The following is a 16,004-nucleotide window of genomic DNA, read 5'->3' as shown; positions in this document are numbered from 1 at the left end:
CTGGCAGAGAAACCACACAGGCTGTACTCTGGCAGAGGAACCACACAGGCTGCGCTCTGGCAGAGGAACCACACAGGCTGCGCTCTGGTGAAGTACTAAGGATCTCAGTTATTTCTCTTTGCTCAAGAACTCTGTAATACTAACATACTGACTCTAAAATAATATCAAAGCATCGTTCCATGTCTAAGAAACTATGACATTATAGATTAACTTTCAGTTTTCAATGTTGCAGAGGTTATTTTGTGACTAAAAATCAATGTTTTATTAAAAAAAAACCAACACCAAAAATTAAAAATTGGAATACCTACTGGAAGTAACTTGTGGTTTTCTGGAAGCGAATTGGCAAGATTCTCTAACCCCTCATAATCTTCTAGCATATAATAGCATTCGGCTAGGCGTTCCTGATTCCTGCCTTTTACATAATACTGCACAGCATTCAGCCTGTGGACAAAAAGGAAAACCTTCAGAATCAGTCTGTGAGTCTCCAGATAAGCAGGAACTTCCCCCAAAGTAGTCTTTCATTGGGATTACTAGTGTTTGTATTACTTCATCATCTCTAGCTACACAATAGCTTTAAAGAACACAAATTATTTATGAATCTAAAGACAATGTAGCGTATTCTCCTTGTAATATTCTTTGAATGCTCTTACGTTGTTTTAACTTACAGTATCATAGAAGTACTCACATCATTGACATAAATAAGCATATTGATCCCAATGAAAACTTAAGAATAAAATGATGCTTTCTGAAAACAATCTGTAACAAAACAAGTAAGCATACTTTTGTTTTTACTATGTTTACAAATAAATCATACAAAACAGTTGAATCTCCAAACAGTGGAATGCTTTCTGAAGCTAAGTATAAGACTCATGTGTACAGATGGCAAAATTACACCATGCCCATCTCTCAGCTCAAGGATGGCTTGATCTCCAGTGTGCATCGGGAGAGCAAGTGCCTTGGGCCATCCGAATTTCAGGATTTAGGAGAAGGCCTTCTCTCTGAGGGCGCTGTTTTCTGGGAAGCTAGTCTAGATGACATGTTAACGCTAGGCACACAGGAATGCATCAGGCCCATTAGGTCTTTCAGGTCGTCCACTCACCACTTTTGGCGATCAGCAAAGTAGTCTCCAATGGCATTGTGGGCTTGTTCCAGGAGGCTGTCGTCTGCGTCCCCAGACCCAGTCTTCAGGAGGTGCAGGACTCTGAACCAATCCCCCAATTTCAGCCTCAGACCAATAGCGAGGTCTCTACAGGAAAAAAAAAATCATTTATTCACTCACTCATTCATTCACTAATCCACTCTAAAACATTTGTCAGTTGTCTGCTCTGTCCTAGACACAGTTCCGGGAACTTAGATTATCTCCAAACACTCCCCGGACACAGCCTGGCCAACTGAGGCAACTGAGAGGGGACAAAAGCTATGGCTTCAAAGGGTGTCCTCGCAGAAACCACTTGTTGAAACTTAATCCCAGTTGTGATAGCATGGAGGCAGGGTATGTTTGGGGAAGCCATGAAGCCTCTCTTGTGAGATGATAAAAGCCTTCATGAAAGGGCACCAGAGAAAGCTGACGTCCCTTTGTCCTTCTGCTTCACCATGTGAAAATCCAAGGCACCATCCTGGAAACATAGATTGCGTTCCTATCAGGTATCACATCTGCTAGACCCTTGGCCTTGGATTCTTCAGCTTCCAGAACTGTGAGGAACGACCTTCTGTCCTTTATAAATTACCCAGTCTGGGCACTTCCGTCACAGCGGTACAAACAGAAAAGACGCTGGAGTAAAAACGTGTTTCTAGTCTTCTTTTCCTAGATCTCCAACTTACTAAGCAAATGAATTATGTAAGTAATAATTACGTATTTTCATTTATTTCTTAGACAAAAAAAGGCTTATTTCAGAATGAAACATACTGTATAAATGCTTGGTTTTGCATTTGTTCTCAGGGTTTAAACTTCTGAGAGTAAAATACCAATTAGGGAAAATTAAATTACATGCTTATTGCTGAAATGAAGTTCATACATTCTATAAAGAAAAGCTAAATGTAAGCCATAAGACAATTTCCCTTTTGATTTTTATGATTCCTGAGAGAAGAAAATTAAATAATGACTTCAACCATCAAAACTCAAATTATGACCTATGTAATAAATAATAAAAGTCTCCAGTCTTGCTGGGTGGTAGTGGTACAAGCCTTTAATCCCTGCACTGTGGAGGCACAGGCAGGTGGATCTCCAAGATCAAGGCCAGTCTGGTCTAAAGAGTAAGTTCCAGGATAGCCAGACTACACAGAGAAACCCTGTCTCAAAAAACCAAAAAGACAAGTCTCCAGTCTCTACAGACTTCTCAGTTTCTTTACCAATGAACAACACCTCCACAGTCATGTATGAACACATATGTAAACAGAGCAAAGGGCTGAGAACTGGCTCAGTGGTACAGCATGAAGACCTGATCAGATCCTTAGCACCACGTGAAAGCCTGGCGTGGCCACTGCATCTGCGACCCCAGCACTGAGAAGACAGACAGGCCCAGGGACTTGCCTGCCAGGTAATGGAGCCAAAATGTCAGTTTCCAGGTTCAGTGAAAAACCCTGTCTCAATAAGGAGGAAAATGGAAGTGGAAGGCACCCAACATTTACCTACGGCCTCCACAAATGCGCACGTGTGCAAACACATGTACACCACACACACACACACACAAACACAAAAAAAATTTTGAAAAACAATAAATAAAATCAGAGAAGAAAGCTGCTCCCAAATTATATAATATAAGTTAATGGGGCATGTGAAATGCCCAATGGTATTCCAAAATGAAAATTATTTTCTAAAAGAAATGGTTCGCTATATTTAGTCTACTTTATATATTTATATTCCCTATTTGTACAACACTATGAACTGAAGAATACTTGGAGAAGGCTGCCTTCATTAATTTACCTTCTGTCCATGGCTAGATACATTCCTTCAGCTTCTTCAAACCTGCCAAAGTAGGCAATAATTTCGGCCTGCTTCATTGACTCACTCTGCAGATTCCCCAGGCGCTTCACAAACTTGATGCCTTGGTAATCCTTGCAGCGCACAAATGCTTGCTGTGCCATGTACAAGTCCAGCTTCTGGAGGGCCGCCTCAGCCAATAAGCGCCTTGATTTTAAAAAGAAACAGAAAATCTACTGTATATCACTAATAAACAAGTCTTGCATCAGAAATCAATTGGTGAAGCATGGTTTAAAAAATTCTGGTAGATCCTGATGAAAATGATTGTGTTAGCACATGCAAACATTTTTCATATAACATGTTTAAAAAGAAGAGATTCCAGTAGGAGACTAGTGTGAGAACAGGGGGTGACAGAGTTGGGACTTTAAAAGCATACTGACTTTGGGGAATGTTGGGGATTTTTAAAATACCAAAGTCGGGGATGAGGATTGTCCTCTATGAACTGAGACGCATCTTCAATTCCAACCTTCTCAATCAATGCTCGACTGTCTCGCAGGGACCGGATCTCAAAGTTCATTATATAATCCTTGCTAGGGTGGTCTGGATTCTGAAAGTGGAGATGAAACAAAGGAATTCAAAAGGATGCCTGTAGGGTATACTTCTTGCTTATAATTAAAAATAACAATAAAATGAAACAAAGTAGTATCATATTGTGAGCAAAACAAAGAAAAAGAAATCGCCATATTTGGATCTTAAGGGCTCTTTGGAAAACAGACAAACAGGGTTCTCCACAGGCAGTCAGGCTTCCTACACAGAGGTGTAGACAATGGCAGAAATGGTCCCCGAGGTTTCTCTCAGCTCCTTTTTTTCCCCAGGTACAATTCTGTTGCTAGTCACCTTTAGAATCTCATCCAACAGAACAGACTTAATTTCCAAATCTTCAAAGTTGCAAATATATCCAGAGGTCTGAATGGGTTCCTTTAAAGACAAAAGCGAATGTTATGTCATATAAAACAGCCCTAAGGAATCCTGATTTAAAACTGTATTGTCAAAATTTCAATTAAGAAAAAAATAGAATGTCAGTAGTGTCATATACCCAACGCCTAAATAGTTAACATTCCCCTGCATACACACCACTGAATTTCTAGCTGGTACCACATTTCACCTCTAGAATTCTGTACATTTCTCTAAAAGAAAGGATGCTTTCTTACCAGACCATATTATGAATTGAATTCCTAGTAAATATGATAAACATTGTGGTATAGGAAGTCTTCTGTATATGTGTTGCTTTTATTGGTTAATTAACAAAGAAGCTGCTTTCAGCCAATGGCTTAAGAGAATATAGCCAGGCTGGAAAAGATATATAAAGAGAGTAGGTGGAGTCTATGAGAAGCCATGTAGCCAATGCCAGAGACAGACGCCTCCACTGGAGCCTGCCATAACTTTGCTGGTAGGCCACAAGCCTTGTGGTAAAATATAAAATAATAGAAATGGGTTAATTTAAGATATAAGAGCTAGCTAGAAATATGCTTAAGTTATTGGTCAAACAGTATTGCAAATGATATAGTTTCTGATTGATTATTTTGGGTCTGGGCAGCCAGGAATGAATGAGCAGCCTCCGTCAACAAATTGGCGAACCAACATGGTCTGAAATATTTGGGATTGATGCCCACCACCCACTTCGGGTCCAGATGCTTTTGTGCCCCCTCAGGGTAAGGAGGAATATAGCTGAGACCATGCCCATGACTCAGCGCTCCCTACCTGGGAAAGTGGTGAAATCAGGTCTACTAGGAGTATACAGGCAGGAGGAGATCATGGCAGATTCCTGCTGCCATAGACAGAGATGGCATGCAGTGCATTGCATGGCAGATTTGGTTTTTGATGTGGGAGTGTCATATATCAGTCTGTTGATTTCATTGGTTAAGCAATAAAGAAACTGCTTGGCCCTGATAGGTTAAAACATAGGTGGGAGGAGTAAACAGAACAGAATGCTGGGAGTCAGAGGAAGTGAGATCAGAGACGCCATGCTCCCCTCTCCTGGGCACACATGATGAAGCTCCGACCCAGGATGGACATAGGCTAGAATCTTCCCAGTAAACGCACCTAGCGGTGCTACACAGATGATAAGAAATGGACTAAATTAATATGTGAGAATTAGCCTAGAAGAGGCTAGATAGAAATGGGCCAAGCAGTGTTTAAATGAATACAGTTTGTATGTTGTTATTTCGGGCATAAGCTAGTAGGCGGCCGGGGTGCTGGGGACACAACCCCGCCGCTCATATTACAACAAGTTTTTACTCAGATAAAAAGGGTTTATGTACTGCATGCCCAGAGTTGAGGTAGTGAGGATGGCTCCCACCCAGCAGTCCCAGAGCAGATGGTGAACTACCTCCACCATATTGAAAGCCTGAAGAGAGGTGGAGCCAGCATCCAGGGCCCCATGTGACCAAGCTGCTTACTGTTTTAATAAAAGTGCTCCTGGTCAGAAAAGGATTACAGATATGCAATAAAGACAGAGTCAGACAGAAATAAACCTCTGAATGGGTCACAGTGTTGGACAAATGTATGTAGGCTTGGAGAGAGAAAGAAAACTGTATAGACAATTATAATATAAAAGAGTACAGACAGTTACAGTCATAGATTAAAGGAATAAACTTGTAGAAAAAGTAATAGAATAAGAAAAATAAGCCATGTAAAGATGGAATATACAGGGCTAGAAAGATGGCTCAGTGGTTAAGAGCATTGCCTGCTCTTCCAAAGGTCCTGAGTTCAATTCCCAGCAACCACATGGTGGCTCACAACCATCTGTAAAGAGGTCTGGTGCCCTCTTCTGGCCTGTAGACAAACACACAGATAGACTATTGTATACATAATAAATAAAATAAATATTTTTTAAAAAGATGAAATATACACAGAATTTGAATTATGCATATTATTGTGTTTCCTTTAAATTTTTTTACTGTAAAGGAACTAAATACAGACAGACATTTCATTGTATGGGCTGCTAAGCTAAACCAACATACATATTTTAAAGGTATCTTGACTTCAAATTTTGGGTCTAAGGATTTGTTGTTTTGGAAAAGAGGTTCTTCTTTTGTTTCCACAGAGGATAAAAACCTGTGGATTCCTTCCAGACTAATGTGGTTTGATGAAACAACACCCCCTAAAAGATTGTCATGAACTCCCCCCAAAATTACTTCATCCAACAAAAAGGAGGAAGCAGTTTGGAGAGAACTATGCCCAAATCCCCAAATATTGTTTATAAATGTTTGTGTACATTTAAATGGGAATATGCTATAGAGATTTGCATTGGTATGGATCTTGGTCTATTGATAGAAACTTTAGGTCAATTTTGTTATATGTGTATTTCTGCTCTTTATTAAGGTATTGTGACTGTGTAGTTCATTTTAAAATGTAATGTATAATTAAAAATATATATCAATAGATCTATCTATAATAGTCAAGCTCGTAGTCATGTTAGTTTGATTTACTAGATATATAGAGATATATTTCAGTTAGATAGGTATTCTTCAAATCTTTCAAAGACTACAGAATATGGTATTTGAAATCTTTTAAAAACTTAGACTTCTCGTGGCAATGTGTCACATCTGCTCCTGGCACACCAATTACTTCAAGAGGAAAATGGGCCTCAAAGAGGCCCCTCATGGAGTTTGTTAGACATTTGGGCAAGAAACTGCTCTTGCCTAGACTGCTCGATGGTATGCTATATAAACTGGACATGCAGGACCCACAGAGAAATGATTGCTGAAGTTGCCTAAAAAAAGGTGAGACAGTCCTTTGGGGTTCCTGTTTCATGAAAGAGTTTGCCAGACATTCTGCAGGATACAGAAGAAAACAACTGATGGACTTTGCCATGTTACATGGCATAACAGATCTTCAAATTTCCTGCTTCATGGAAAAGCTTGCTGGATGCTATGGGCCTGTAGGCTGAAGACTGGATGTCCCAATGTTACAGAAGAACTTTGGGTGACTGTCCAGGTAGCAAGATGTCTCTGTCATTTCTAGAGTTTTGGAAGTTGCTGACAATGCACTTCCTGTTTACTTAAGTAATATTATATCCTTCTGGAGTCTTTGATGGAGTTGAAGAATAGATAATTATAATTATAGTTTGTCTTAGTTATAATGAAAGATAAAGTAGTAATTCTTGCTTGATACCTGTTTTGTTATATATAACTTTACTATGTTAAAATTAAGACCTTCCTTTTCATTCAGAACAGAAAAGGGGAAATGGTGTGGGAAGTCCTTCTGTATATGTGTTGCTTTTATTGGTTAATGAATAAAGAAGCTGCTTTGGCCTGTGATAGAGCAGAATAGAGCTAGGCAGGAAAACTAAACTGAATGCTGGGAGAGAGTAGGCAGAGTCAGAGGAGAAGCCATGTAGCCACCTGCAGGAGACAGTCACACCAAAACCTTGCAGTAAGCCACAGCCACATGGCAATTCACAGATTAATAGAAATGAGATCATTTAAGATATAAGAATTAGACATAAATATGCTTAAGCTATTTGCCTAACCGTAGTGCAATTAATACAGTTTTGTGTGATTATTTCAGGAGTCTGGGTAGCCAGGAAACAAACAAGCAACCTCCTCCAACAACTCTGTATTTGGATCTAATTAAGTGCATCTTAACATACAAATCCCACAGCAAACTGAAGCCTGCGCTCTTTGCATCTGATATACTTCTTATATAAGATTTTATTTGTCAACATGTAAATATATGGATGTTACATGAATGTCTCTTATCCTATAGATAGTAGTTGTAAGGAAAAAAGTATAGGCCCTACATATTGTAAGGTAAAGCAGTTGTCCTACATTCTTAGCAGAAAACAATAGATATAATATTACATAAGACAAAATAGATAAACTGCTAATCTACTTAAAACCTCCAAGAATACTATAGAAGAAATAGATAATAGCTGCTAGTAATAGAATCAACAAAATTACATTTTTGTAATACATGTAATACAATTATACAATTACATAATAATGATAAAAGAAAGATGCCAAATGAAGAAAATTAAAGGTAAAAATTCACAGTTTGGGTTCAGTCTGCCTAGATTGAGGCTCTTATATGCACAGTAGATGTATCAAATGGGGTTTCAAATATCTTTTCGTTGAAAAATCATGAGTTGTTAGTTAAATCAAATAATATGAGAAAGGTTTGGTTACCTTTAAAAAGGTGATTTATTACATAGGGCAGATAATATATTTTCATGAGTAACAAGCTCACATAAACAGAGCCAGGAACGCAGTCACACCTGTAATCCCAGCACACAGGATGTGGAAGTAGGAAGGTTAAGAGGCAGAACCGGGCAGTGGTGGCGCACGCCTTTAATCCCAGCACTCGGGAGGCAGAGGCAGGCAGATCTCTGTGAGTCCGAGGCCAGCCTGGTCTACAAGAGCTAGTTCCAGGACAGGAACCAAAAAGCTACAGAGAAACCTGAAGGAGGAAGGTCATTGGTTAAATAAACTGCCTTGGCCCTGATAGGAGAAAATTAGGTAGGCAGAGTAAACAGAACAGAATGCTGGGAGAAAGAGGAAGTGAGCTCAGACGCCATGCTCCCCTCTCCTGGGCAGATGCAAGAAAGCTCTGACCCAGGATGGACGTAGGCTAGAATCTTCCCGGTAAGCGCACCTCGGTACTACACACATTAATAGAAATGGGCCAGGCAGTGTTTAAATGAATACAGTTTGTGTGTTGTTATTTCAGGGCATAAGCTAGCCAGGTGGCCAGGAGCCGGGCTGTGGGAAGAGGCCCGCAGCTCCTTCAACAGAAACCCTGTCTCAAAAATCCAAAAAAAAAAAAAAAAAACGGTTATAGGTTAAGAGGCAGGCTTGTGTGACACAACATGACTCTGTCCCTGGAAACACCACCACATCCACATCTGTGCACACTCAGAATCAAAATTTAATTTGGAAAAAAAGAATATGTAATGACATTTCTCATTGGGTCGTTTTATGTTTTGATTATTTTGATACTATCATATAAACCCAATATACTTGCATAAACCTGTTTATCACTAGAAATAATTTCAATTAGATACTACACCAAAGCAAGTAGTTAAAAGGTGAACTCAACAAAGATAATCTATGGATTAAAACAATATACTACCACCGTGGAAAAATAAAGTATAAAAATGTAAACCATTCCTTTAATTTTATGATTCCTCACAACAGGCTTGACACTACTCCCTGAACACAACACCAGTAGCACAGATACTAAGACCAATAAATAATAAATGGGACTTCCTAAAACTGAAAAGCTTCTATAAGGCAAAGGACACTGTCAATAAGACAAAATGGCAACCTACAGAATGGGACCAGATCTTTACCAACCCCATATCTGACACAGGGCTGACTCCCAAAATATATAAAGAACTCAAGAAACTATACATCAAAATACTAAATAATCCAATTAAAAATGGGTTACAGATTTAAACAGATAATTCTCAACATAAGACTTTCAAATGGCTGAGATACACTTACAGAATTGTTCAGCATATTTAGTCATCAGGAAAATGCAAATCAAAATGACTCTAAGATGCCATCTTACACCTGTCAGAATGACTAAGATCAAAAACACTGATGACAGCTTATACTGGAGAGGATGCAGAGTAAGGAGAACACTCCTCCATTACTGGTGGGAGTGCAAACTTGTACAGCCGCTTTGGATATCAGTATGGCAGTTTCTCAGAAAAGTGTGAATCAATCTACCACAAGACCCAGTTATATCACTCTTGGGCATAAATCCAAAGGATGCTCAATCATACCACAAAGACACTAGGTCAACTATGTTCATTGTAGCATTATTCACAATAGCCAGAACCTGGAAACAGCCTCGATGCCCCTAAACCAAAGAACAGATAAGGAAAATGTGGTACATTTACACAATGGAATATTACTCAGCTGTAAAAAACAGTGACCTCATGAAATTTACAGGCAAATGGATGGAACTAGGAAAAATCATTCTGAGTGAGGTTATCCAGACCCAGAAAGACCATCATGGCATGTACTCACTCATAAGTGGATATTAGGAGTAAAATACAGGATAATCAACCTATAATCCACAGACCCAGAGAGGTTGGATAACAAAGAGAGTTCAAACGGGGGTGTATGGATTTCCCTGGGAGGGGGAAAAAGGAGATTTCTGGGGTAAACTGGGGGTGGAGTGGGGGGACTTAGGGGGTGGGAACTTGAGGGAGAGGGTTGGGCAAACTGGATATAGGAGGCGGGCTGGGGGCAGGACAGAGGAGAAGAGTAAGGAAAAAGAAGTCTTGATAGAGGGACCATTTGGGGGTTAGGGAGAAACTTGGTGCCAGGGAAATTCCAGGAATCCACAAGGATGACCAACTCAGACTCCTAGCAATGGTGGGGAGGGTGCCTGAACTGGCCTGCTCCTGTAATCAGATTGGTGACTAATTTTCATCAGGGAACCTGGACAACAATAACTGATGGGAACAGATGCAGAGATCCTCAGCCAAGCACTGGGCCAAACTCCAGAGTCCTCCTGAAGAAAGGGAGCAGGAACTGTACAATTAGGGAGGTCAAGGTCTTGACAGGGAACCCATAGAGACAGCTGTGACCTGAACTCATGGACTCTTGACCAACAGTTAGGGAGCCTGCATGGGACCAACTTAGGCCCTCTGCATGTGAATGACCATTGTGTAGCTTGGTCTATTTCTAATGTTTCTGGCAGTGAGATCAGAACCTGTCCCCATGGCTTAGTTGACTTTTGAGAACCTGTTCCCTGTGCTGGATTACCTCACCCAGCCTTGCTGCAGGGGAAAGAGCTCAATCATCCCTCAATTTGATATGCTCTGCTTTGTTCAAGTCCATAGGGGGCCTACCCCTTTCTGAAAGGAGACAGAGGAGGACTCGATGGTTGGATGGGCAATGGGGTAGATGGGGCAGGATGGGGAATGGGGAACGGAAGAAAGGAAGGATGGGAAACTGTGGTTGGGTATGTAAAATAAGTGAGAAAATGTTAATTAAATAAAATAGAATTAAAAAATAATAAAGGCAAAAAAGAAACATGAGGTAAGCATAAACTAGTTACATAAACACAAGAGAATAAAAAGATGAGGCAATCCCAAACATACATATTTAGAATGCTTCAAGAAATTTTGTCAAATAAACCTGGTGATTTTCTTTATTCCTGTTTGAACTTTGATAAGAAAGAGAAAAACCAAGACTACTGAGTGGCCATGATTCCATGTCGGTGAGCTTGGTTTTGGTTTCAGGTAGGATCTCACTACATGGTCCAAGTTGGCCTGGAACTTCCTAGATAACCCAAGTTGGCCTCAAAAATTATGGTTCTCTTCCCTCCGCCTCTCAGGTCCCAGGATTACAGGCATATGCCTCCATGCCCAGCTATGAGTCGATATTTTAAGAGACTAAGCAGCTGGGATGTGCCTTTCAGAGAAAGCGAAGGTATTTCAAAGGCATCATTCCTGTTATGAAACAAATATTTTTAAGCCCTACAGAAATTTTTAAATTTATTTTCACAAATGTATGCAGTAATGTCAATAAATTTTTCAAAGAAACCACAGAAGAACATCCAGGTTTTAAATTTGGCTCATTATGAAGTTAACATTCATTTCTTGTTTGTACCTCAGGATCCAAGTTTCTGAAGACATACATCCTTGTCTTCTCCATCATTGCAAACAAATCAGGATTATCCTTGGCCCACTTCATATCCCAGACATCTTTGCGCTCCAATTTTAACAGTTCGCCAACTACTTGCTGCCCTGTACTGTCTGTCACCCGAGTATCCAAGTCAAAGAAAGTCAAGACTCCCGCGATGTCGATGATAGCAAGACGACTAGAAGTCATACAATTGAAGAAGGGAAAATTGCAAAATACTATCAGTGGTCACAAAGTCGAATTGCCTACCACTGTTCTTCAAGACCCCTTTAACAGAAACCTGGAATGTGGTGGAACTGACTCTAAAACTTTTTTGGTTTTTTTTTTTGTTTTGTTTTGTTTTGTTTGTTTTTTGTTTTTTTTTTGTTTTTTTTTTTTTGGAGACAAAGTTTCTCACCTTTAAAACTTTTTAAACAAATTTAACAGAAAATAGAAACTACGGGCTGAAGAGATGGCTTAGAGGTTAAGAGCACTGACTGCTCTTCCGGAGGTCCTGAGTTCAATTCCCAGCAACCACATGATTGCTCACAACCATCTGTAATGAGATCTGGTGCCCTCTTCTGGCATGCAGGCATACATGGAAGCTGAACACTGTGTACATAATAAATAAATAAATAAATAAATAAATAAATAAATAAATAAATAAATATAGAACCTACTCTTCACTTTGCTACCTTGTAAGGAAAACATATCCAAAACCAGCTAGTATCAAAACATAAAACAGTTAATCAAGCTTCAAGAGTTAAAAAAAAGTACCAGGATTTCCATTTAAACAAAATACAATAAGGCAAAACTATCCTGAACAAGTTCATAATAAACATATTTGTCAACAAATTTATTACCTAACCATATACTCCCGAGGTGTCTCAGGCCACACCCCAGAGGAGGAGCTTCGGGCCACACCCAAGAAGAGAAGCCTCAGGCCATATCCCAGAGGAGGAGCCTCAGGCCACACCCAAGAGGAGGAGACTCAGGAACACCCCTCAGAGGAGGAGTCTCAGGGCACACACCCCCAGAGGAGGAGTCTCAGGGCACACACCCCCAGAGGAGGAGTCTCAGGGCACACACCCCCAGAGGAGGAGCCTCAGGCCACATCCCAGAGGAGGAGCTTTAGGGCATAGCCAAGAGGAGGAACCTCAGGCTACACCTCTAGGAGGAGGAGCCTTAGGCCATACCCCAGAGGAGGAGCCTCAAGACACCCCCCCCAGAGAAGCCTTGGGATACACACCCCAGAGGAGGAGCCTTAGGGTACATCCTCAGAAGGAACCTCAGGGCACACTCCAGGAGGAGGAGCCTTTGGGCACACCCCAGGAGGAAGAGCCTCAGGGCACACCCCCCCCAGGAGGAGGAGCCTTAGGGCACACACACCCCAGAGGAGGAGCCTTAGGACATACCCCCAGGAGGAGCCTCAGGCCATACCCCAAAGGAGGAGGAGCCTCAGGGTACAACCCCCCCCCAGGAGAAGCCTTAGGACACACCCAGGAGGAGCCTTGGGCTTACCTAGAGTTGCAGTTCAAGGATAACTGGCAGGCTCGGCAATCCAGAGAATATTTTTGAATCAGAGCAACATTGGGAAAGCTGTACCTCTGGATGATGCCAGATTCACGCCCCTAAAGAAATGGTCTTAGGTTACTACAGCATATTTACCATAAGAGCATCAAGCTGTAAATATAGGTCTCTATATGTCCATGTTTTTAAAACCAAAGTGACACTGTCCTAGCAAGTTCCTAATTCTGCTGCTGAACCATGTTATTAAGTACATGTTTATCACCTAGTTTGAACCATGTTATTAAGTACATGTTTATCACCTAGTTTAAGTCTTTTAATAGAAACTCTTGGTGGTCTAATTTTTCCTCATAGAATATTCAAGAAAGAAGTCAAGTCCCTAGGTCTTCGGTAATACACAAATTCTTATCTGACAAGAAAAAAATTCTAAGGCTGCTTCTACTTGTCTAGGTTAATATTTAGCGTGGACTAAAGGTTACCAAAGTAATTACATTCTACATGCATGAAATGAGAGGCCAAGATGAGAAATGGCTGTTACTGGAAGCCTGGCCTCCACCCTACAGCCTTTATCCTACAGCACTAGCTTTTAACAAGGGGATATTTAAAAGCTGACACCGGAAATGCATTTTCTGGACAAGCATGATGGTGTGCAGCAGAGGGGAGGGTGCTGCGGCTGACTTTGAAGCTCTTCTGCGCCTGAGCTGCATGGGGTGATGGGCAAGGGAAGAAGCTCTCATAGTCCATCTTCACCTCCTGCCTTTTAGAGAGAGCAAGGCTTCCTCAGCACGAGGCTCAAGTGGGGCCTAAGAGAAAGGTGGGAGAGTCATACGACAGGAGGGTCTCGGGAGCGCTTTCCCACAAAATGAGCTGACCGCTGGAGAACTGAACTGGAAACAGTTAAGCCTCTGGACCACACAGTCACTTCTGAAGTTGATGTTTCAAATGTCTAAGCTCAAGGAAAAAAAACATTAGCAAAATATTGCCAGGGACTCTTCCGCTTCGCTGGCCGGAAAGTGCAACACTTCATTCTAAGTTTCGGGAAAGTGGTGCGACCAGAGCCAGGATAGAAAGCAAGCTACACACGGGGAAGATCCTGCGTCCAGCGCTTTCCGGACAGTCTCTGCATCTACTAACTCTTGTGGGCCTTTCAGCTCAGGGCCAACTCCACGGGCGCGTCCCAGCACCCTACTGGTTTTATAAATAGTTCACATTTTTGCAAATGATTAATAAGATGTGCCCACGCTGTAATGGTCTGCTCTGTCCTTTTAAGAGACAAGCCACCCCAACTCCCCCCGACCCCCTAGCCTCCCCACTTCTCCCCCCCCCATACACCGAGGCACACTTCCAGCCTGAGAATTTTCTCATTTCTCCTATCAGACGTGGGAAAACTTTGGACACCCACAAGATGATAACCTAAATCCAAAAGTCTTGCTTTACCCTGAGTGTAAAATTTAAACAGTTATTATCCATAAAATAAGTTTCTTTCAGCTTACCACAATTAATGTCTTATCAGATGCAGTAATGGCACAAATTGGATCCCTTGTACCCTAAAATTAATCAATCATTTTATGTAATATTTATTTAATGACAAAGGAGGTCCAAACTAGAATGCAATTACTAAAAATATATAATAAAACATTTGTTAACGTAACAATTTTAGTTACAATACCTATTATGTGTCAACCTTTGAAGGAAATACTAAAGATACTTCAATCCTGAGCCCCAAGCGATTATTTCAAAATCTGATTTAGACTAGATAGGCAAAAGCCTAAACTTAGCTCTTAAAGACAAACTGAGATCAGAGGGGCCAGCATATGTCACTAGAAGGGTAAAACAGGAGAGCCCTTCAACCACCTGGATAGATCTATCTAAGAGGCATTGTGCTCAGCGAGAAAAGCCCATCCACATAGGTTACACCATACTTATACGTAATCACTGAGAAACCAATCACACAGAACTCATCTACCTGGAGACCTGCCAGGGACAGTCCTCTAGGCTGGGGAACAGATAAGAAATGAAAGACCTTGGAGAAACTTCCTTTCTAGTGAAAAAACTATGTAACAGTTTACAAACTCTACAGTCAACACAACTAACAGACATGTCTGTTCTGTGGCCCACAAGTCACATGTGTGGCCCAAGAGAAGCCATAAACTTAGTTGAAACATTAAGAGTTTGGAACTGCGAAGAGGGCTCAGTAGGTGAAGTGCCTACTACATAAGCAGTAGGACCTGCATTTAATCCTCGGCAACTGTGTAAAAGCAGGTGTGGCAGTGTTTAGGGAACTGTTAAACTGATGTCCTATCACTAGAAACAAGCTCTTGTTCGGCTGTCTGTTAATGGCAGTGTTTCCTTACCTACAGACACTACCACTCACAGACAAAATCAAAGCACCTACTTGAATGGCTTTGCTGTAATCAAACACCCCATCCACAGATCCAGAAGGAACATCGTCAACATGATAAATTCTGTTTTAAAAAATCAGAATTTTGAAGAAAGTGAGGATTGCATTATTTCATAATCTTTGCAATTCAGAACAATGAGCATTATTATTTAATAGAAAAACTCTGATTGTTTAAAAAGTTCTTGATACAGCTGAATCTCATAAAAGCAGAAAGTATTCATCAACTGTTTACCAGTTATCTACGTGATCTGTCAGCAACGTCATGCCCCACTGTGAGCACTCAACTCAGGCATTCCCAATAACGTGTGTTGAGCTGTGAGATAGTTTGCCTAGCTATTCATTCATCCGGAGTGCTTGCTTGTCTGCATGCCTGCCTGCCTGCCTGCCTGCCTGCCTGCCTGCCTGCCTGTCTGCCTGTCTGCCTGCCTGCCTGTCTGTCTGTCTGCCTGCCTGCCTGTCTGCCTGCCTGCCTGACTGCCTGCCTGTCTGTCTGTCTGCCTGCCTGTCTGTCTGC

The 16,004-nt window shown here is 41.2% G+C and overlaps 1 protein-coding gene across 2 annotated transcripts in view; it reads right to left on the bottom strand.

Moving 5' to 3' along the window:
- The window catches only part of Wdr35 (WD repeat domain 35), a 57,819-nt gene that overhangs the window by 9,367 nt on the left and 32,448 nt on the right, over positions 1-16,004 (bottom strand). For both annotated transcript variants that reach the window (XM_075984002.1, XM_075984003.1), the window contains 9 exons: positions 15,485-15,554; positions 14,583-14,636; positions 13,084-13,193; positions 11,551-11,761; positions 3,818-3,898; positions 3,391-3,527; positions 2,924-3,127; positions 1,100-1,246; positions 309-441 (listed from right to left, as the gene is read on the bottom strand). In XM_075984002.1, the coding sequence (XP_075840117.1) occupies positions 309-441; positions 1,100-1,246; positions 2,924-3,127; positions 3,391-3,527; positions 3,818-3,898; positions 11,551-11,761; positions 13,084-13,193; positions 14,583-14,636; positions 15,485-15,554 (1,147 nt within the window). The remainder of the gene's footprint in view (positions 1-308; positions 442-1,099; positions 1,247-2,923; positions 3,128-3,390; positions 3,528-3,817; positions 3,899-11,550; positions 11,762-13,083; positions 13,194-14,582; positions 14,637-15,484; positions 15,555-16,004) is intronic.

The sequence above is a fragment of the Microtus pennsylvanicus genome, chromosome 8 (genome assembly GCF_037038515.1).
Source record: "Microtus pennsylvanicus isolate mMicPen1 chromosome 8, mMicPen1.hap1, whole genome shotgun sequence".
In the NCBI taxonomy this organism is placed as follows: domain Eukaryota; kingdom Metazoa; phylum Chordata; class Mammalia; order Rodentia; family Cricetidae; genus Microtus; species Microtus pennsylvanicus.
This window is presented reverse-complemented; position numbering and strand designations above follow the sequence as displayed.